General features: G+C 37.3%; 1 protein-coding gene and 1 long non-coding RNA gene across 4 annotated transcripts in view; one reads left to right on the forward strand and one right to left on the reverse strand.

Annotated features, from left to right (window-relative positions):
- LOC306655128 overlaps nt 1-22,115 on the forward strand; it is a 554,397-nt gene that overhangs the window by 134,263 nt on the left and 398,019 nt on the right. The window lies entirely within an intron of this gene.
- The window catches only part of PLCB1 (phospholipase C beta 1), a 722,251-nt gene that overhangs the window by 71,487 nt on the left and 628,649 nt on the right, over nt 1-22,115 (reverse strand). For 2 of the 3 annotated variants that reach the window (XM_079129398.1, XM_079129397.1), the window contains exons 28-31: nt 20,828-20,904; nt 20,628-20,717; nt 20,115-20,172; nt 18,819-18,905 (exon numbers count right to left, since the gene is read on the reverse strand). In XM_079129398.1, the coding sequence (XP_078985524.1) occupies nt 18,819-18,905; nt 20,115-20,172; nt 20,628-20,717; nt 20,828-20,904 (312 nt within the window). Of the gene's footprint in view, nt 1-7,600; nt 7,723-18,818; nt 18,906-20,114; nt 20,173-20,627; nt 20,718-20,827; nt 20,905-22,115 lie in introns of all 3 variants that reach the window. The other variant, XM_079129399.1, reaches the window with a different exon arrangement.

A 22,115-nucleotide genomic window follows, 5' to 3' on the forward strand; every position in this document is an offset into this window, starting at 1 on the left:
AGTAGTGTGCTGGCAAATGTTTAACACATGGCTTTCTTAGGAAAGAGGAAAAAAAAGAGCCCCATTTGTAGAGTTTGCTGTTTTTCACAGTATAAACACTTGCACCATGGCTAACTTCAAGTGACAAAGTGATGCCTTTGAACCAGGAGTTGGGTAAAGGTGCACAGAGTCACCATGTAGGTAGCAGAGATGTGAAGTACCTCACAAACACAGACAGTAGTGGAAGCTATGAAATACGAAGTGATGACTATTGAGTATTCATTACCTTTGCTTTCAATATAATTTGTTTACTTGTAAATTGATACACATTTTTAATAAGAACTGTGTTTAACAACTGGCTCATGAAATCCAGAAAAATATAAAAGTGAACTCTTGTGAGCTAAGACAGCCAGCTCTGGCTCATCACTGGTTTGTCCTTCAAGAATAAAAGAAAATGAATGTTTGCTTAGGTAATAATTAAGAACATTTGAGACTTGTGAGGTGGATATATTGGCTGAGGTTGTTTTTTTTAATACTTGTTTATATTCAAGAACTCTATATTAGCAATCAATATGTATATATCAAAAGCAGTAATCAAAATGACATGACAACAAATAGATCATAGTTTCCTATGTAATTTGTGTGAGCTGGGTATGAGAAATATATTTCCTTTTCTAAGGAAATCAATCTAGATGAAAGATACTTGTTTACTGAATGATGTTTGTGTTGTGAGTTAAACTGGTCCCCTTGCATTCCTGTTGACACTCTGACCCCCCATGACTATATTTGGAGATGAAGAGGGAGAGATGCCAGGGCTTTCTCTCTCTTTCTCTCTGTATGATTCACAGGAAAGAGTTTAGGTGAGGACATAGCTAAGTTTCTGTCTACAGGCCTAGAAGAGAAGCCTCACCAGAAACCCAGCTTTGCAGAAGTCTTGATTTTGGACCTTCAGACTCCAGAACTGGCAGAACATAAGCTTCTGTTGTTGAAGTCACTCGGTCTGTGATATTCTGTTACGAAAGTCTGGGCCAATTCGTACAACATGAAACAATGAGATTACATGCAGTTCCAGAACAATTCACCTGACACTGGCATCTTGGACTTTTTTTATAATGTCATGAGGAATGCCTTTCTGGCTACTCCTCTGCCTGATAATCTTTGACTCAAGGCTGTGGGTCTCAGCATAAGAGCTGCCACCTCTGTGAAGCCCTCCTTGGTTTTCCTAAGTGTGTGTCAGCCTTTTCTCCCCCGTAAATAGCTCTATTATAATGATGATCATAGTGTTTGTTCCACTGTAAATTCTTTGTAAAATGGTACTTTGCACATTAGATGTTAAGATTAAGCATAAGAATGTGGCTGTTTACATTTAAATTTAAATAAAAGTTAAATATTAAAAACTCAGTTCCTTGGTTGCATTAACCACATTTCAAGTAGATAATAATCACCTATGGCAGGCATAGTGTTATAGGCTTGTAATCCCAGCAACTCAGAAGGCTGAGGCAGGAGGATCACAAGTTCAATGTCAGCCTGGGAAACTTAGAGAAACCCTATCTTAAAATAAAAAGGACTGTGGATGTAGCTCAGCAGCAGAGTGCCCCGGGTTCAATATCCCGTTCCATAAAAAAGAAAAAAATAAATAAATAAAATAAAAATTTAAAAATACTTGTGGCTAGTTGTCTATTGCATACTAAATGCTTGGACATCTAAATCATACAACATTGTAGAACATTTTCCTTCAACCTCTCTAAACAGTATTAAATAGTAAATTGCTTGAAGTGAGGCAGGGTACATCTTTTTATATTCTCAGCACCTAGTTTAGTGCTTCTATGCAGCAGGCATTCAATAACTATTGTTTGAATTAATAAATAAAACCATGAACACTATCCAACCAATGGTAACTACTTAAACAATGCATGGTTCCCAGAGGCCACAGAAATAAGTACACACAAGTAAAAAACTCAAAATAAGCAGTTTTCATTTTCCTCAGGATGAAAACACCAACATACTTCATTAAGATATAGCTATAGAATTCATCTCTCAGGTGTTAATACAGCAATGTATGGCTGTTAATTCAGAAGCACAGTATTGATGCCAATTTTTTTTCTGGCCATCTCTGCTCCATTGTTCTATAAGTAAACCTATGGACTCATTAAATCTTTCAGCATGATATTTATGCAACACTATTTAATGAGCCTTCCAACACCTTGAATTCTTTGGTTCTCTTATCTATTATTTTAATGGCAAACTTCTGACTTCTAATTAATTGTATCCTTCACAGACTCAAAGGAGATCCTAAAAAGGTCACTCAGTAAACAACTTTCTCCTGGTAGTTAGACTCATTGTCTCCATGTTTAAAGATCTTCAAAGAGAGAAAAAAAAAAAAAAAAAAAAGAAAAGAAAGAAAAAACACCCAGGGATAAGTATGTAAATATTCCTACTTTCCTTATTTCTTGCTTAAATCTTTCAAAATTTAGCCCCAAGCAGTTCCCTTTACTCTAACTCCAGATAAAAAGGAGAACAGGGTCATTTGTCATGTGCTCTGGAGAAGCCCCTTCCAGCTCTATGACTGAGACTTAAATTCAATTGTAAAGGAGATATTTCTCTTTCAAGATGTTTCTTTAGCTGTATTGTATCCTCAGGGGTAAACACTAGGGTCTAGTAAATAGAACTTGAATGAATAAATGAAATCCAAATGAAAGACAACCGTTGAACAAATAAAATCAGGCCTCTTGTTAAGGTCCATATATCTCCTAACCCCTTTCTTGTTTAATTCAGAAGGAGGCCTCACTAACAAGGATGTTGATGTAGGACTCAGGGAAGAGATGATGTTACAAGGGGGTAGAGGGAAGGAGGAAGGCAAGAAGATCTCAAGGGAAGCAAAACCAGTTAGTCTCTGGTTTTGACTCAGTACCTACAGCCATAAACTAAATGGCACATGAGAAAAGAAGAAAAGAGGGAGGAAAGAAAACTGAAGTTGGGAGTAGGTGGGAGTGAGTGTGCCCTTCCTCATTCTTGCTGTTTTAGAGAAGAAGTTGTGAGTCTTCAATAGCCCTGTGTAGGAAAGGTTGTGTCAAAATCCTCTTGACCCACCTGTGCAGGCCATGGAGCCGCCCACCGCCCCTGCTTGACATGGCTTTCCCCTGGATGTGATGGGCACAGAAGACAGCTGCTTCCCAACCACTGATAGGAACCATGGTCAAAGGTGATGTCCCCAAAGTGAGTCTTGTTTTCACAAGTCTAGATGTTTTATAAATTTAGTTCTTCTGTCACAGGACAAGAGCCTTCCGGGGAGCTGAAGCAATCACAGCAGTCCTCTCTCACCAGTTCTTGGGATCATGACAAAGATTTCAGATATGTCACTCAAAGTAGCAGGCATGAGTTTATTAAAGGGATAGGAAAAGAGAAAAGTGGATAGCCTCAGTAGAGAGTAGTTCCCCTCAGAGGGTAGAATTATGGTGCACCCCTCCTGTCCTCCAGTTTTATCAGGGGTCCCAGGAAAGATTCCAGAGAGTCCTTCCCAGGACCAGTTACTGATTTTTTTTTTTTAGTGGTACTCAGGGCCTTGTGCTTGTGAGGCAAGTACTCTACCAGCTCAGCTATCTCCCCAGCCCTGAGTTACTGATTTTTGACTGAGTGCAGGATGACATCAGACTTCCAAGTCCCCACTGCATGTGACAACTTTAAGTCACTTTGGCCTATGCTGACCAGTTCTAATTGGAACCTATTCTTACAGATTTTATGGTTAGGGGGAATTATCCTTACCTCCCTGACTTCTGGGATCTGGCCTACGTAAAAATCACAAAAGTCCCCCATTCAGCATTTTGGGCCATGCATTTCTCCTGCCAATAACAGCTGGGTTGCTGAGGAATGCAATATACCTTATTGACTTAAGCCAGGCAGAGCTATAGGTGAATTGCTTTTGAAAAGAAAGCATGAGGGGCGGGGGTCAAGACAGTGGGCCCAGATTTTAGAATTATTCCTTTAATCTCATGCTCACATCTGTTTGTTACCTATCACTGGGAGCTGTTCTCAATGACATTTGTTAAAAAAGATGATTTCTATCTTGTCTGTGTTGTTTAAGGTCTCCTGCTATTGTGACTGGCTTGGGGGTTAAATCTCTGACAGGATTTGGTCATAATCTTGTGGAGGCTGAGGTATACCACCAGGAAATACAACTCATTAGTTATATAGGGATGGTGACTGTCCTTCTAGTCACTCAAAGATCTGCTTCTTTAACAAAGGGACTGGTAGTATTTCTGTTTTATAGATGGGTATACTAAGGCACAGAATGATGCACCAATATATTGGTTGCCTATCAACATCAAAATAAGAAAGAAGTGTCAAACATGCTGACATGGAGATCAGAAAACCATGGCTTCAGATGCATAGAAAAATTCCTGAAGGACACAATACACGTGGTGTGTGCAATGTTTGGGACTTCTCCTGTGACCTTAGTAAAGTTCATGTAGTCAAACATACAACAGTGTGATAATGCTAGTTTTTGCTGTTTTTATTACTTTATATCAGAAAGAAAGTTTCATATCCTTCTATGAACTTAAACTGAGTTTTATTAATTTAAAACATGTAGGTTTTCCATTCTTTTGTGCTATTGACATAGATATAATCTAGAACAAACCAAGCACTCACTTAACAGATCCTTGGCATATGTCTATAATTTTCAGGGCTGGAGAGATAGCTCAGTTGGTAGAGTATTTGCCTTGAAAGCACAAGGCCCTGGGTTTGATCCCCAGTACCGTTAAAAAAAAAAAAAAAAAAAAAAAAAATATATATATATATATATATATATATATATATATATATAATTTTCCAATGCTATGTCATTGGTGTTTTTAGAAATTGGTACATTCTACATTTCTTTATCTAAAGGTTCATACATACAGGAAGTGAGCAAACATTAATTTTTGTTTGTTTTAAATCTCGGTGATTTTGTAGCTATTAAAAATAGAAGTTACCAGGATTAAAAGCATGATTCACCTGTTCAGGTTCACCTAGTAATCTTTAGGTGGTAAGATAGAGTATATGGGGCTGGGGAGATAGCTCAGTTGGTAGAGTGCTCGCCTTGCAAACACAAGGCCCTGGGTTCAATCCCCAGCACCGCAAAAAAAAAAAAAAAAAAAAAGATGGAGTATATATTTTTAATCAATGAAGATTTTCACTCACAATTAAAAAAAATGTACTCTCAGGCTCAATCTTCTATCATGGAAAAAATTTATTTTAGGAAATGTGTAATAACTTTATGGACTTAATTAATTTGTTTTGTTTTCAGCTAGTGTATACATGGGAATGTTGAATGAAAAAGTAAGCAAGAAAGAAAACATTTGCATAAACATTAAAATTGGTATAAAATCTATATTTCATATACTTCTATAAAAAACATTTTGTTCTTTTTGCAAACATAAAATAGCATAATTAGGTTTCTGTTCTCTCTTAGCAATGAGACCTATTTTTTCACAAAAAAGTGTGAAATCAATTTATTTTTATGTCACCTTTTACATGTGGGAAACTAAAGGGACTGAAACTAACAATGTGGTTAAAGATTTATGAAAGTAGAGACAGTCTGGGAATATTTGTATCTTTTAAAAAATAAATATTTTTGCTAAACAGGAAGCTCAGTGCACATTCTGAAGGGAATACCAGCTGACAAGCCGGAGAGAGCACAAGGACAACAATGTAACATTTAGTTTCTATGCATTTGTTTTGAAAAAGCAAAACCCAAGTCATGTGTTTTTAGGTCCATTGTCATTTGCATCCCCTGAGAAAATCCAATATTCTACTTATGGTTTGCAATGTTTCACAATCACTCTCCTAATTACCAAAGTACAAACACAACAACAAAAATCCAATGACACTCACAACTGATGATTTGGAAGATAGCCTCAACATTTATATTCAAATGCAAAAGCATTTTCAAGGTCTCCCTGAAGGCTTCCTGTAGAAGCGGGAAATTGATATCACATGGCCCTTTTCTGTGCCACCTTCCAACATGAGCTCTATTGCAAGGTCACATATGAACAAAATTGACACTGTTAAGAGGACTGGGCCTGAATTCATGGCCAGGCTGTGGCTCTGCTCTCAGATGGCATTCTCTCTCCCTCTTTGTAGTGTTACAGTCAGGAGAAAATAAAAAGATATCAAAGGGTCAGTCTGTGATTAGGTAAAAAAAAATTTTTTTCTCTTCAAATAAAATAAATAGCACAAAGACAGCTTAATAAAGCTGTCATGAGCCAGGAAGTAGAAATGTACTAGAATCCCGCCAGTCCGAATGTGGTCTGTGGAAAGTAGTATAGTTAGTGTTAGTTAGAAAGGCAGACTGTCAGGGCCCACCAAGATCTATGTACTAAAAAAGGATGCCCAAATAACACACACATCCTTCCAAGGTTTGAAATATACCAAGTTTCAAACTCTAATGTAGAGGAAGTGGAGGAATTTATATCCCTTTCTCCGTAAAGGGTTGTTTTGCATAATCCTTTGACATTATGGTTTATAAACTATATTACTCGTTACAGATCAATAAATGCTTGAAGACAAAAATGCTCCAAGTCTTGCTATAGAACTCTCTTTTCAATACATACAAGAATAGAAGCTTGCTATATAAATTTTTTGTTTTACTTTATAAAACATTTTTTTTTCAAATTTTACTAATACATAATTGTACATATGTATAAAATATAGTATAATATTTCAGGGTAACTGGCATATCCATCATCTTAAACATGTACGGCTCCTTCATGTTGAGAACAGCCCAATCCTTTCTACTAGATACTTTGCATCATACAACCAAATATTGTCAAACACAGCCTCCTGTGCTACAGAAGTTTGCTTTATTTGTAATCACAAGAGTCCCTCTTTCCTCTCTGAAATACACACCTTTTGGAATGGCTTAGACCAGTTTTCTTATTAGTGAAAGGAATAGAGTAGATTTCATGATGCATCTTCATTGGCAAGTTAAAGTCCCTCTCTAACTTCTGAGTGGCAGTTTGCTCCAATCAATAGCCACTGGCCCAAACATCCATATTGGTGAGCAATTTCCTAGACCTCTTGCTTTTTTTTCAGAATCAGAAAATCAAGAGCTGCCCCCTTAACACCATGTGGGAATAAAGTACATTACAAATTTTGTTAGACTTTCCAAAGGAGTGGTGTGGTACAATGAGTGGAGTGAATTTGAGAAGACTTCCTGAGAGTTAATTTGATTCCACTGGGTTTTAAGATAATAGAACTATGGGGCCACAGGGCAGTGAGAAATAGAAATGGAAAAAATGTTTCAAAAGTGGGAAGAATATTCTGAGTGCAAGAAAGATTAAGATCAAAATGGAATCGAGTTTTGCAAATAGAGAAATCAATACAGGAAAGAGGACAAAGATAATATGGAAGAATGGAAGCTATAAAAGGAAGAGAGACCACAACGAGGAAGAAGTAAAAACCAGAATAAGACAGGAAAGGACCAGAAACCATCGTGGGTGTGGCCAAGCACTTGAGCAGGAAAAAGATGGGGACATAGAGAAGGGCAGGTGAAGAGCCAGGAGCAAGACTGTGCTGTCTGGAAACCGGATGGCCACACACCACCCTTCTCTCAAAAGCAAGCCCTCCCATCCAGTCCTACCTGGCCGGAAGGAAGGACGGTGGTCACCACTTGAGAGCTGGAGGGTTGGGGGGAGTAAACTTGGGGGAAACAGAGGGATCCTCATGGCAAGTTTCCGACAAGAATGAGGAGGAACCTTCCCCCTGTGTGGAAAAAAAGGGAGGCTGTCATTTTTTTTTGGCAATGAAATTGCTTTCTAAGTCACCTGGTGTTGTAAATTTTTTATCTGGGAGGACGCTTGGTGAACACCTACAACTCCTTTATCTCTCCCATCACTTCCAGTGTGACAGGGCACTGAAAGGCAACGGAACCGACTACTGAGTCCTCCTTGGTTCTTCCCCATCCTTTCTAGGGATTAGATATCAAATATGATCACAACTACCCCTTTTGAAAAATTCTCCACAAAATCCCACTGTCAGTCATCAAGAAACCAAAGAAGAGATGATGCAGAATTACTGACAGCTCTGCTCTTGTTCAGTGGAACAATGGAGCCCAGTGAATATAACCTTAAGAGCTCTACTTTTGTAATGTAAAGTTTATGAGCTTTCTACATAAATTCCAAGAATATTTATTGGTCTTTCCTTTGGAAGCACATATACTAAAATTAAAATGAGGGACCTGAGCATGGTCCCTGAGCAAGGATGACATGCAAAAATCTATGAATCTTTTTACATCTTCAAAAATAAAAATATTGAAAAACAACTCTCCGTCAAGAATTGTTCTTGGGTGTCTGGAACTCAAGGGCATCAGCAAGCATCAGTAAAAAAGCAGACAAAGCCTCTGCCCTTGTGGAGCTTATACTCTAATGGGGAAGGGCCAACACTGAATAATATTAGGAGTTAAGTGTATAATCTAATGAGAGAAGGTGATAAGTACTACGAAAAACAGAGAAGTTAGAGCAGAACAGAAAGAAGAGGGGAGACCAGTGAGGATAGAGTGGTGGAGGAGGCTTGCCAAATTAAACAGAGTGATGGTGGAAATCCTCTTTGAGAAGACAGATTTGAAAAAGACTTGCAAGACAGGAGAAAGTGGCCCAAGTAGACACTTGGGAGATGAGGAAACAGTTCATACAACAGCCCAAGATGGGATTGGGCTGGCTCACTGGGGCCAAGCAAGAATCCCAATATGGCCTCGACAAAGAGCAGATCATCAAGACAAGAAAAACGAACCTCAGCAAAAGAGAGTTGGCTCATGTTGTATCTTTTAGCCATTACTCTGGGGAGATAAAAGCTCTGAAGGGCTTGAACAGAGGAGTGACCTGATTCAAAGCATTATTCTGGCTGTTATGATGGAAATGGATTGTGAGTGGATACATAGGGCAGCAGGGAGACCTGTCAGGAGGCCATTTTGAAATCCAATGAGAGTTGATAGTGGCATTGACCAAGGTGGTTGCACAATAGTTGGTACCTTAACAATTATATAGCTGTTTCAACTGCTTTATGATAGTTTTCAAGTTTTATAGTTTTCCTGATTCCGCCTAAAACAAAGACCCAATAAGGAATTTAAGAAGTATAACAGCTTAAACTAAGAGTTACTTTTCATTTTTAGAGGGGGAGGGGTAATCTACAAGGTACAAAGAAAAAGGAAGCAAGGCTGGGGATGTAGCTTAATACAAATTTCCTATAATCACCCAGGGCAAAACCCATTTTTGAGGTTAAAATGGTTAAACCTGCTAAGCTGCAGGTGTTATAAAATTGAGTGTGTCACACATATGGGTGTGACCATGTGTTATATGTGACTCTTAAAAATGTGAAAATGTTGTCCAAGCCTTGGTTTCAGCTATAATTCTTGTCAAATTCAAAGATTCAATTAATGATCATAATAAACGCAGAACACTTGTGTCAGCTGATTTTGTATAAACAGGACTCCAAGTAATTGGTTTGTTAGACGAATTTGGCCTGAGGCGTAATACTGGGAAAACAGCATAACTCTTGCTCTTAGCAACTGCTTTCCTATTTTGAACCAAAGCTTCCTTTAGTGTTTTCTCAGCCAACGAGCCCTGCATTAAACCTTTAACGACAGCCTGTTCTGTGACCTCTGTACTCTGCCTCATCATATATTTCAAAACACCTAATATATTTTCCTTTCCCATTTTCTGCAGGTAAATATTACTCTTAGACGAACTTTGGCTAGTCTTCCCCTTAAAATAGGCCATAGTAAAACCAGGTAACAGTGACCAGACATCAATTAAAGTTTTGTGTTTTTTTGCCTCATCAAGTGTTTGAGGTGTGTGTGTGTTTGTTGGCTATTTTCAATTAAAAAAAAAAAAAAAAAAAAAACAAACAAAAAAAACTAGGAATATACTGAAAATTAACAAAAAAAAAAAAAAAAACAGGTAGTAGAACAGTTCATAGAAATCATGCACAGTGATAGGAATACAAAACTAGAAGTAGAACCCACAGTTTTGTCATCAGTGGTTGAATGGACTTCTTTCATGTATGGCACGTGGGCAGATGAAAGTTAGTGGTATTGAGGCTGATCTCATCCTATTCTTAAGGTAAATTCAGTGTGTGCTGGAGAACTCTAAATCCCACCAACACATAACCCTCAACTTGTGCAGGTGGGGCATATTTTCTCAGATCTTTGCCTTCTATCCAATACATCTATCATCCTGAGCCTACATTGTCTCAACCTCAGGGAAGAAAACTATTGAAAAGGATGTGGAAAGAAAGCTGACGGGGCCAAGAAAAGGATGAGGAATCAGTGGCATTCATATAGCTCTAAGCTGCCATTTTGTTTTCATCTCCAAATCTATTGGCTTCTAGGGGCCAATAGACAACAGAAGTCCATGAAACAAACTAGAGAGTACCATACAGGCCTAAGGGGTAGATACTTTGCAGACCTACACATTTGTTTATGTGTTTCTAGTAGAATTATACAGTCTAATATTATTCAAGAGAAATTCAATGTATTTTTTAAAATGAAAATTTCAACTTTTACATAATAGTGTAATAGTTTTGTAATGTGCCAACTTGGTTCAATTGAAGTATATTTCCCAGAGTTGCCTTTCTGTATGCTTTCAGTTCTAGTGGGTTTCATGGAGATGTGGAGGACTGATGAGAGAGGCAGCAGTCATTTTGTAGCACGCAGGCACTATTGCTGCTCTGTTGATTTGTCTGGTTGTTGAGAAGCAGGAGCTGAGCCTTCAGTCAGTTTCCCTTCCCCTTGGGTCATTAGTTGTTCCAACTCCTGGGCCAGGTATGTGTGTGTATGTGTATGTGTGTGTTCAGTTCTATGACAGAGTGTCAGTCCCTGCAGATTACCCAAGTCAACAAGACTACTTGTTAATCTTTTTTTTTCCAAACTACCCATCTGCTAGAGTCTAGCATTAGATAGAGAGACATCATTGTGACTGCATAAAGCCAGTCTCCAGGGTTGCACAAGGCAATCGACAACTCCCTATAGCACACAGAGTCTCCTACTCATTATCATTCTTTAGTTGAATCCCAAGTAATACAGATGTTAACTATTTTAAAACATTTACAAACACTGTTGTGGCGGGGCAGCTTTGTATTTCTTACAATGGTTGGCTAGGTTGTGTTTGGACCATCCTTTCCACTGAAAGTGATTTAAAAAACTGAATTTGATAATTGGACTATCTCCTTTAAACACCCTAAGAACCATAAAAACCAAAAGAATGATCTGAAAGTAGCAGTGAACCCTGACCTGTAATAAGCAAAGAATCTGTTCTGCCCTGATGAGTTTTTGCTAAAGCTGGAAACTTTGAATTCATCTTCCATCAGCCTCGATGGATGAGGACCCTATACATAAAACCTGTTTATATGCAAAACCTACAACGTGTATGACATACAGATTTGTAGATTTGAAAACAGACCAAGTAGAACTTCTAGAAATAATATAAAATGCAAAACCTAAAGTTAAAAAGTCAGGATGAATAGAACAGCAATTTAAGCAAAGAGTACATCAGAAAAAGGATCAGAAAAAAAATGTCCACAGAGGCAGCACAAAGAAATAAAAAGATGGAAAATACTGAAGGGTTAAGACAGAAAATGAAGTAAGGTGGTCCATGTTATTTTATATGCCAATACATATATATGTGCATGTTACTCGGAACTCTAGCAGAGAAAGGGAAAAACTGTTCAGAAGCCATTATTTACTGACATGTTAGTGCAGAGTTTTTATAAAATGGATATGTTATCTATCCAGCCACCTGAAACACATTTAAATACATTAGAAAAATATATATGTATAAAATATAAATATATGTGTGTATGTGTATAAAATCCTAAATGCAGCCAAAGGGGGGGACAATTCAAATTATCCTCAAAATAACTAAACTAACAGTTAACTAAAAATAGAGGAAGTTAGAGAACAGTAAAGTTTAATCTTCAATGAACTGAAAGAATATAACTGCCAACATTAAAATTCTATAACCAGTGACCATATCATCCCAGAAAAAAAAAAAAAGAAAATAAATGGGTATTCTCATCCACATTAAACAAAAATAAGGCCATTTTTGGTGGGAAAAATAGAGGCAAAAACAAAAAAAATATAAACCCTAATGAGTTTATCACTAGTGGATCACATGAAAGGAACTTCTGAGACATGGAAAAATATGTAGGAAAGAAAGTTATGAACACATAGGCAAATCTAAATGAACACTAATGTATAAAATAGAAGAACAATCATTTCTTACAAGTTTAAAAGTCTATAGAATTAAAATAAATTTCAAAAATAAGTTGAGAGTGGACCAATGGAGTCAAAACTGTTCCAATATCTTGGTAATTCCAAGAAGGAAAGTAAACATGTCTAAGTTTTATACTCAAGAAAATAAAGGAATAACTAAATATTTTTTTCTAAAAAGGCAAGTCCACATTGATAAAGTTACAAAAAGAAAAATCTTGTGCAGAACAAACAAAAACCAAACCATCAGAAGGGTGAATCCAGATGTGATAGTGAGCAAAACATAATGTACAGGTAGTAGTTGCCACTTTGGGTCTGGTTTCCACAAGAAGGACCAATGGATATTGGCCCAGTGAGTCCACATCTCTCCACAAAGTAGTCAAAGATTAAAGAAGGCACAATTGAATCATTTAAGACAAAAGATTTCCTTTTAAATACCTTAAATTAACCTTCCCGCCCCCAATCACTTGGGGGAAAATACTAAATACTGGCCATATTTAGGGCTCTGTCTCAGGGGCCAGCAGTAGGTCTGACTAGAATAACTTCATGTAGAGATGAGCACTTGCCCTTTTGCAAAGATCTCAGAGAGGAAATGAGGAAAATTGGTGTATATCTCCCTGGTAGAGTTAAAAAAAATATATAAGAAGAACCAGTAGCTACATGATGAAATGTTCTTTGGGAATAAATTAAAATGCCCTGAAGCTTCCTGGAATTCTCTCTCAATGATGAGCTAAATTAAAACAGAAAACCTGTGTCCTAAGAAACATCAAAGACAAATTAAGTGTCAGAGAAAAAGTAAATTACACATTTATCGACTGTTTTATGAGGTTAGGGAGACAGTTCATTAAAAAGTCCCCTCAAAAGATGATTCTTCTTGTAATGAGAGTCAGTAGATGTAAAGTGATCAATATTCATTGGAATATTCACAGCCAATTCAGGGCAACACCTGATTAATGATGTTTCAACATGTTGAAATAAATCTCTCTGAAGTGTTCAGGAGAAAAGCAGAAGGTCTTTTGTATAATGGATCAAATCAGAGCAGGAACAGAGGAGGCACAGTTTCTCTGCATTAGCAATGGGGTCCTTGAGTTGCTTCTAACACTTTTGAGACACCTAAATCCTCTCCTATTCACTTTGGCAAACCCAGATATGGAAATCCCAAGGAGACCAATTATGTCACTGAGGTGGAAGACCGGTCAGTGTTTTTTGTTATCCATTTTAAGAATTCTGCAGTTATGAGTTTCATAAAATATACACCTTAATTCAAACTGGAAACTCATACACTTAGGGACTGAATCAAATTTCTTACTGCTTATAAACATGCAACTGAAAATTTCTCCAGAATTTAGAAGTCCGCTGAAAAAGAGCTGATTATTCCCTTCTAAGATTGCCTATGGTTGTTTATAAATTAATAAATTTCAGTGGTACTTACATACAGCAATCTATAACTTGATTGTGTTTCAAATTGAGGGTCAAAACATTTACCATTTGTATAAGTTGCCCATAAGGACCACTGACCTCCGTTTTCTGTGATGCCCTCAAAAATTTCACACAAATAGTGGATTTATTAAATCTCATTTTAAATGAGACCTTACATGTAAAAAGGGCCTTGTAAATGTCATGAAGTGAGACAATCTGAAATAAACATTCTCTCTGGGACTCTTTACTTGGTCCTCTAATAATACAGGTGAGCGGGACTAAAGAAGTTGGCCCAGCTCAGGTAGTAAAACAAATGATTTTAAGCCTGGTTTTAATGAGGCACGCTCTCCTGGGAATGTTCTGTTATAGGACGGTAAAAACGTTGAGAACTCCACTTGATCGTTCTAGGTCATGGACTTAGTGTTGAGTTATATTTTAAGTTAGTTTTTCACAGGTAACTTGCTTTAAAACTAGCAAGTGGAACAACTTCTTGCCAACAATGGACTCTTGACTTTCAATCAATGGCTTTTCAAAACTCTTTTGTTACAATAATTTTTATACTTGTCTGTTACTACTAAAGGAGTTATTTATCAGTATCTAAGAAAATTATGCATATATGACTAGGGTTCAAAATAGCTCAAAATAGTCACATCAGGAGAACAAAATAAGGTAGGAAGAGCCTCCTCCTTATTAAGAACAGGATCAGGAACATCAAGCACAAGATGACATTGCTTAAGTGGACAAAGAGGACATGAATTATTCTATCCAATGTTATAGTGAAAGAAAGAGAAAGAAATATGGTGTCATGTAGTAATTTATTTTTGCTATAGCCGGAAATCAACCATTATCGATTTCTAGTTAGAAAAAGTTATCCCATCTGTAAAGCACTTGAGGAGGAATGGTGTTGTCCTCATTAACATAGGGCAGTTTGCATACCTCCATCTTCCTTAGAAGGTTGCAATTGTCTTTAACAACACCTGCTGTTAGATCAGCTTAAATTCTGCATCCAAAACCCAGCCGTGGAATAGTTCATGAATTTCTAGATGTTACAAAATCACTTGCCTTCTCATCTTCCTGACTGAATGCAACGGCCTCAGTGAACCTGTTTTATAGATATGATTGATGAATTTTGATTTCTTGAGCTAGTCTCTTTTTATTTTGTTTCTGCTCATGTTGATTTCCCTCATTTCTATGTCAAGCTTCAAAGGCCATTTGATCTTGCATATGAAGAGGAGCAACTTCAAAGCCAATTCCCTTCTATTTTTGGTCCACGTCCCACGGACCATTGGTGACCAATCTTTTGGCTGACTTGACCACTTGTTGGTCTACAGTTGCTGTCCTGTGCTTTAGTCTTTCCCCCAGATGTTCCCTGCTTAATCTAATTGTTTTGCTCTACTGCCGAGTATTGCTCCTTGCTATAGTTTGGATCTGATCTGTTTCCCAAAGGTCCATGTGTTAAAGATGTGGTTCCCAGCAAACAGCACTATGGGGACAAGATGAAACTTTTAAGAGGTGGGGCTTGGTGGGAGGAAGTTAGGTCGCTGGGAGCATATCCTTGAAAAAGAAATTGGAATGCCCCCCCACCCCCGCCAACCCTGCCTCTCTCTCTCTTTGCTTTCTGGCTACTAAGTAAGTGAACAGCCTTCCTTGGTGTTGTACTCCCACCATTATGCACTGTGCCACCATAGACCCAGAGCACCAGGGCCAAGCAACAGACTGTTCAGACTGTAAGCTCTGAAACTGAGCCAAAATAAACCTCTCCTTTTAAGTGGATTATCTCATGTATTTTGTCAGTGATGGAAAACTAATATGCTTCTCCTTGTTATTGCTATTGGTATTTCCCTTCACTTGCTATGTCCCAGACTATTTCTAACTTTTTTAGTATTCAGGTCATGGTTTCAAAGTATTTTGTTTTGTTTTGGTTTTGGTACTAAGAATTGAAACCAGACGCACTCAACCTCTGAGCCACATCTCTAGCCTCTCTCCACATTTTTATATTTCATTTTGAGACAGGGCCTCACTAAATTGCTTAGGGCCTCCCAAAATTGCTGAGGCTGGCTTTGAACTTGCAAACCTCCTGCCTCAGTCTTCCAAGTTGCTGGAATTACAGGTGTGTGCCACTTCACCTAGCTCAAATCATATTTTAAAGCCCAAAGAATGCCCTTCAATAAATACTTCAGTCTACATGGAACCAATAATTTTCAAGGGCAAGTTTCAAATTCATTTAAAATAAGATGGTCACAGAGCAACTTCCTGGATGAAAAGCAAAGGGGAATTCATATAATTGCATCTATGGAGAGTAAAAAAATGAAGACATTAGAACTACTAAAAATTCATATTACCACCTCAGATCTCTTTCTAAAGGACCAAGAAATAAGAAATTAAAAATTGCTATAAATATGGTTGTACCACACACTGCTAATTACCGATCAAAGTACTGTTTACCCTCTGTTTAATGACAAAACATCAATTTTGTCCAGGTATCTGGTGACCATGGAATTGAGGAGAAGCTGGACCCTCCCTCCCCGACCTTTGTGATCACTCTAAGACAACCATGAACATTATATTCTCTTGCCTATTATTAGTTTAAGAATGAGAGCATGGCACCATAATAGCCAATAGGGGAAACTTATTGTGGGAATTTAGGAAGGTTTTTCCTCCATCCTACAAAGGGTTACAAAATGAAGACATTCCCTGTTTTGTCCTGGAAAGGTTTTATGTAAAGTTATAATGCATAGCCATTGGCAGGCATTTCATGACTGTGTTTCAGAACCTGAGGATGGAAAGAAACAATGGAAAGTGAAAGTACCTGGCTTCTTAATGAGGTTGTTGAACCACTAGAGCATCATCCCTAGCACTACGGACACCTCTAAACTTCCAGGAATGTGACTTAAAAGTTTACTTTGTTTAAGTCAGTTTTAATTGAGTTCTAAAAGTATAGCTGATTACACTCTGACTGATAAATTGGTCCAAGTTGTTAGTTCCTACAATGGTTGTTTATATGCAGTGATGAGGTTGAAAGGTGCTTCAATTACACAAATGTTGTAACTCTACTTCCTGTACAACCAGAGAAACAGATGTACCCCATTTGTGTACAATGAATTAAAAAAAAAAAAAAAAAAAAAAAGTGCTTCAACATCTCTGTTGATTTTAATCATGATGACCTAGATCAATCACAGGAAAATCTTTGTACGAGTTATTTATAGTGCATTATGCAATTTTAACAGGTTTATATGGCATTTTATCTATAAGTAAGACGTTTGACATTGTTGGACCAAAATACACACAGGTGTGCCCATGTGCATGTGAACATGTGCATGTGCACACATACACACGCACACCCTAAAGCAAAATAAAACTGTGAAAATTATAATATTTCCCAAGATGGATTTTTAAAAAATTCAAAAACTGGCTCATAAGACATCTTAAAGTTTAGTCAAACCTGAGTTTTTATTCCAAATATTTGAGCATTTAAAAATGAAGAAGCCTGAATGTAGGACTTCCCCTTATCCATGGAATCTGATCCAGGATACTTGGTGCCTGAATCAACAGATAGTATCAAGCCCTATATATATAGTATGATATTTTCTAGCTGTCCCATGCATTGCCACAAAATACAAGTTACTCGGTGCCTCCATGTTTTATGCCCCGGTGCCTCTTTACAGTACTACTCTTGAGTTTTGGGGCTATTATTAACTTTTAAAATATGGGTTATACAAACCCTGTGCTACATTGGCTGTCAATCTTATAACAGGGAAGCTGCTAAGGGACCGATGGGTGGGTCGTACACATGGTGTGGCTACACTGCAGCAAGGGATGATTCACTTTTGGGGCAGCTGAAGGGGGACAATGACAGATTTCCTCACTCAGAAAGGCTTGCAATTTAAAACTTATGAATTATTTACTTCTCAAATAGTCCATGAAATATGTTTTTTAGATCACTGTTGACTATCAGTATCTAAAATGAATGAAAATGAAACTGGGGTTAGGGGAGATGACTATATAGTGATTTTTCTAAAACTATGATAAAATATATTCCATTTTACTTATGGACAAGAAGTCTGAGAAGGTGGCTAAAGCTATCTAAATATTTATATGGGGAACATAAGAATTAACAACATCAAAATAATTATTAATCTTTGCTTGAGGATATATAGTCCTAAAGCCTTAAAGAACCAAAAATTTTAAATACATGTCTTATACACTAAATATGAAATCTGAAGAGCATAAATAAATATGACAATGTATTTAGAATTAGCCAAGAGAAATCTCTCTGAAGTAAAGTGGGGAATTAAATATATAACTAAATATAATTAACACTTGAGCTTTGCTTGAAAGGCACTTGTGTAGAATGACACATTTTTTTTTTAGAGTATGTATTTTGAACTATAGATAGACAGGAAAACTGAAGATTACACTTGTTTTTATACAGAAAATTATTTGGTGCTGAATCAAAATGGATGGAATATTCTAAAACAGATGCTGCCGGCTAACCTGGAAGTATTTGATTTATAGAAATTAGGTTCAATTGAATATTCATGAGGTGATTAATTTTAACAAGCAATGAGCATAATACAATTGTTTTGTTTTACTGGTCCTAGGAATCAAGCCCAGGGCCTTGCATACAGTAAGCACTCACTCTGCCACTAAGCTCTATTTCACCAGCCATACTATAAGTTTAAAGTGGAGTCCCAGTGAACTGCTACTGTAGGGGAAAAAAAAAAAAATTGCTTTTTGGGGTTTATAAGATGTTTTATTGGGTAAAAGCCAGGGTGATTTGGATGCAGGGCATCCTCTGCTGGACAAAATCTGCCATTGCAACATTACCCAAGTTTCTTGGAGCTGAATAACAAAGCTTGGTTAGTCTTCAAGTGCATAATCAGCTTGGGTAGGGGCACTTTTAAAATTCCTGTGCCTGAGTCACATCTCAGACCATGAAACCAAATATCTAGAGGTGGGTTCCCTGTACTCGTAGTTTGTAGAAGCTCAGCAGTTTGTGATAAATGCTTTCAGAATATTGCTGTAAAGATTATTACTGTCTTTGAGAAAGATGAAGTTTCACATGTGAGATCTGATCTGCAATGGTGTGAGGTACTTACGTGAATCAGGAAGGCTTTCTTCTTACTGAATGGAAATTAAATGAAATGATTTTGAATTATCGTTCAATTCCCTTTACCTTGGGCTTCTCATCCAGGATTTGCTGGCGGATCTCCTTGTGTTTCTCCAAGAGTTTTTCTTGTCGTTTACTTTGTGCCTCTTCTAACTATAATGAAGTTAAAAAAAAAAAAAAAAAAAAAGGAGGGGGGTTATTTTCAGAAAAAAATCAAAAGAGTTTATATTCTTTTTTGGAAAAAAAATTTAAAATTTTCAAATCTATGGCATATATTTAATCATGTGGTACCCTGGTCAAGACTATCCCTTTCAGTTACATAAGACTACATAAGCTTTGAAGTGGGGCAAAGGAAAGGGAGGGATGGTGGTTAATGGACTTGTATTTTTGTAAATGTCTGAACATTTTCATTCATAAAATTAAAAATTAAAAATAAAGAGTGCCCCTGTGTAAAAGTAGCCACTCCTAGAGGTGCTGTGGTGCACAATAATCCCAGCTCCTGGGGAAGTTGAGGCAGTATAATCACAAATTTGCAGCCAGCCTGGGCAATTTAGTGAGGCCCTGTCACAAAATTAAAAAAATAAAAAAATAAATAAAAGAGACTGGGGATGTGGCTCAGTGGTAGAGCAACTCTGGATTCATTCCCTAATAAAGAAAATAAAGGTAGGGGAAACCCGAGTTACTTTACCTTCCCCTTCCTTTGCACCTCCAAGAGATTACATGCCCTCCCTTCTGCCCAGTATTATAAATTCTAAAGAAAGCTGCAGCTAAGTGATTAAGATATTAATTACCGAATAATCTAGATTTACAGAACCCAAAACATCTGGTGACCTTCAGATAACAGAATGTGTAATGTCTTTCCCCAACCATTAGTTGTGTGCAGTAACAGCACAAAGCATGCAACTTGCAGGAAAGAAATATGCTTATTTAAAGAGAACACAGGAACCAGCTCCAGGAAGCCAAGCTCCATTGTGAGAGGAGAAGAGGGGGGAAAATAAAGGAGACACAAGCCCCAGATGACAAAGATCCCACCTAGAGTAGCCTTCCCACCCATTGACTCTCTCCCTGTAAAAGCTGTTTGTGTCTCTGAGTATCCCAGGACATTTCACATCATCTGTCTGGGCTCCTGTCTTTGCAAATGATTCTTGCTTATTTTCGGATTAGCCCTTTTATACATAGAGTGTTTTGCAATAAACTTGCAGAAACATTGATTGTGGAGTGCTTGCTCCCTGAATCAGCTCTGCTGGGTGCTGGTGATAAACAAATAGAACAAAAGCATGGTATTTACTTCCAGAAGCTCCCAATGAGTTCCTAAAAGGTCCACAGCAGTTTGCAAAGGATAGAGAGTAATGACCCACGTACCCTCTTGATGTACTGCACCACCTCCTGGATATAGGACCGGATCATCTCTGTCTTCTCTCTGAAGCAAAGAATTCATAGATCATTACACCAACTCATCTGGAACCTCAGACTTTTAGATGGAAGTTTATGAACTTTCAACATTTTTATTCCTGCTGCAGAAGGTACAGTTTGTCAGCTGCTGGACAAAGGCCAGCTTCCTCCCAACGCATGAGCTCTGTTTTCATGGGATGCTCTGAATGAAGGTTGTCTGCAATTTGGACAGTGGGCATTTGGTCATTTCCTGAAGCTGTTTACTTTCTATCTACAAGGTTCTAGGTGTGCCTCAATATTTTATTGAACTATCTCTTGTTTGATATTTCACTGTGAAATCCCTTACACAGGGATCATTTGAAAGGTTAATTCAAGGAGAAACTTCACAGAGGGGCCCTGGCCTAGTTAAGAACCTGTTACTCTGATGAGGAATAAAATAATTCTCAGGTACAAGGTAGGGGAGAGTGGATCTTTTAAACTTACTCTTCCATCTGGCTTTTGTCTTTGGATTTAGCTTCTGTTATCTTCTCCTGCCTCTTTTTATCCATTTTCTTCTTTAATTCTTTCTTTTCTCTGAAATCAAAATAGAAGTACAAGTTTGTGGGGGGTGGGTATTAGGCAAATCAAATGGTAATTTCTGTTTAATAAATGTGTATACACAAGCCATGGGAATGAAGGCTTACTTCTCACAGATTTCTTTGAGCTTCTTTAATTGGTTGTTTTGACACTCTTCAGCAACATCCGTCAACTTTTGAATGAGCTGGGGAAAGAAAATGCCAGTTTACTGTTTTACATGATCATAAAAAGAGCTTCCTCCACCTATACTTTATACCCCAAACAACAGCATCTGTGGTTAGAAATTCTGTGATGAATGTTGAATAATGGTTCAATTTGCCAGATAGCTAACATTGGAAAAGAGGACATAATTTAAAACTGTCATATTACTTGGGCCTATGGATTTTAATATGAAATTATTCTTTTTAACTGAACTGAATTCATTAGATTGTTGTGCTAGTTACAGCAGCCTGACTCAGGGAAATCATTGTGGAACTCACCATATGGAACCAGGTCCTATCTCTATCCTATGATTTATTGAAGCTGGAATTTGGGAATAGGGCCCAATATTTTCTGAATCTACATTCTTGATTTTAAATGAGATTATCCCTGCATTTATTTTTTGGAGGTATTATCACACTTAAAATGAGCATGATAAAACTATAAATTATAATTGGCAGTGAATTATAATTCTTGATTTCCAGCTATCATTCATTGTATGGATGACATGAGTTTCCCATTTTAGAAACTGATGTTTCTGTCCTTATGTGAGTAACTTGCAGTTGATACAATGAGCATCAGGAATTCTCTTCTGTCCTTCCATTAAACTTTGCATCACCATGAATGCAATTAGTGAATGATTTCATATCCATTTTCATATAAAACCAAGATTCAAGAGGGCAATTATTGGTTCTTCATGTTCTTGGCACTCTATATAAGTCTGGAAAACTAGATGCCTAGTAAATGCTTATCAATTACATAAAGATAATTCCGCACACCAATCTCTGTTGCATTATGAAACTTTTTGCAATTGCTCAAGTAACTATGGCCACTTACAAGGCTTCTTACTTAAAAGCGAGTACAGATTTCCAATGAAAGGCCCTGTTGCTGTTCCCTAAAGGGAAGATTCTCTTTTTGATTGATCTTATAAAAGTGGCAATTATAATAGTGACAAGGTAGTATGCAATTGTCCCTTGGTATTGTGGAGAGTTGGCCCCAGGACCACTTTAAGATGCCAAAGTCCATGGATGCTCCAAGTCTCTTACAGTAAATGGCATAGCATTTGCATATAACCTACATATATCCTCCTGTATTCTTAATTATCTCTACATTACTTATAAAACCTAACATAATGTAAATGATATGTAAATAGCTACCATAACATATTTTTAGGGAAAAAAGTCCAAAAATGTTTGT

The sequence above is a fragment of the Sciurus vulgaris genome, assembly GCF_902686455.1.
Source record: "Sciurus vulgaris genome assembly, chromosome: 2".
Classification (NCBI taxonomy): Eukaryota; Metazoa; Chordata; class Mammalia; order Rodentia; family Sciuridae; genus Sciurus; species Sciurus vulgaris.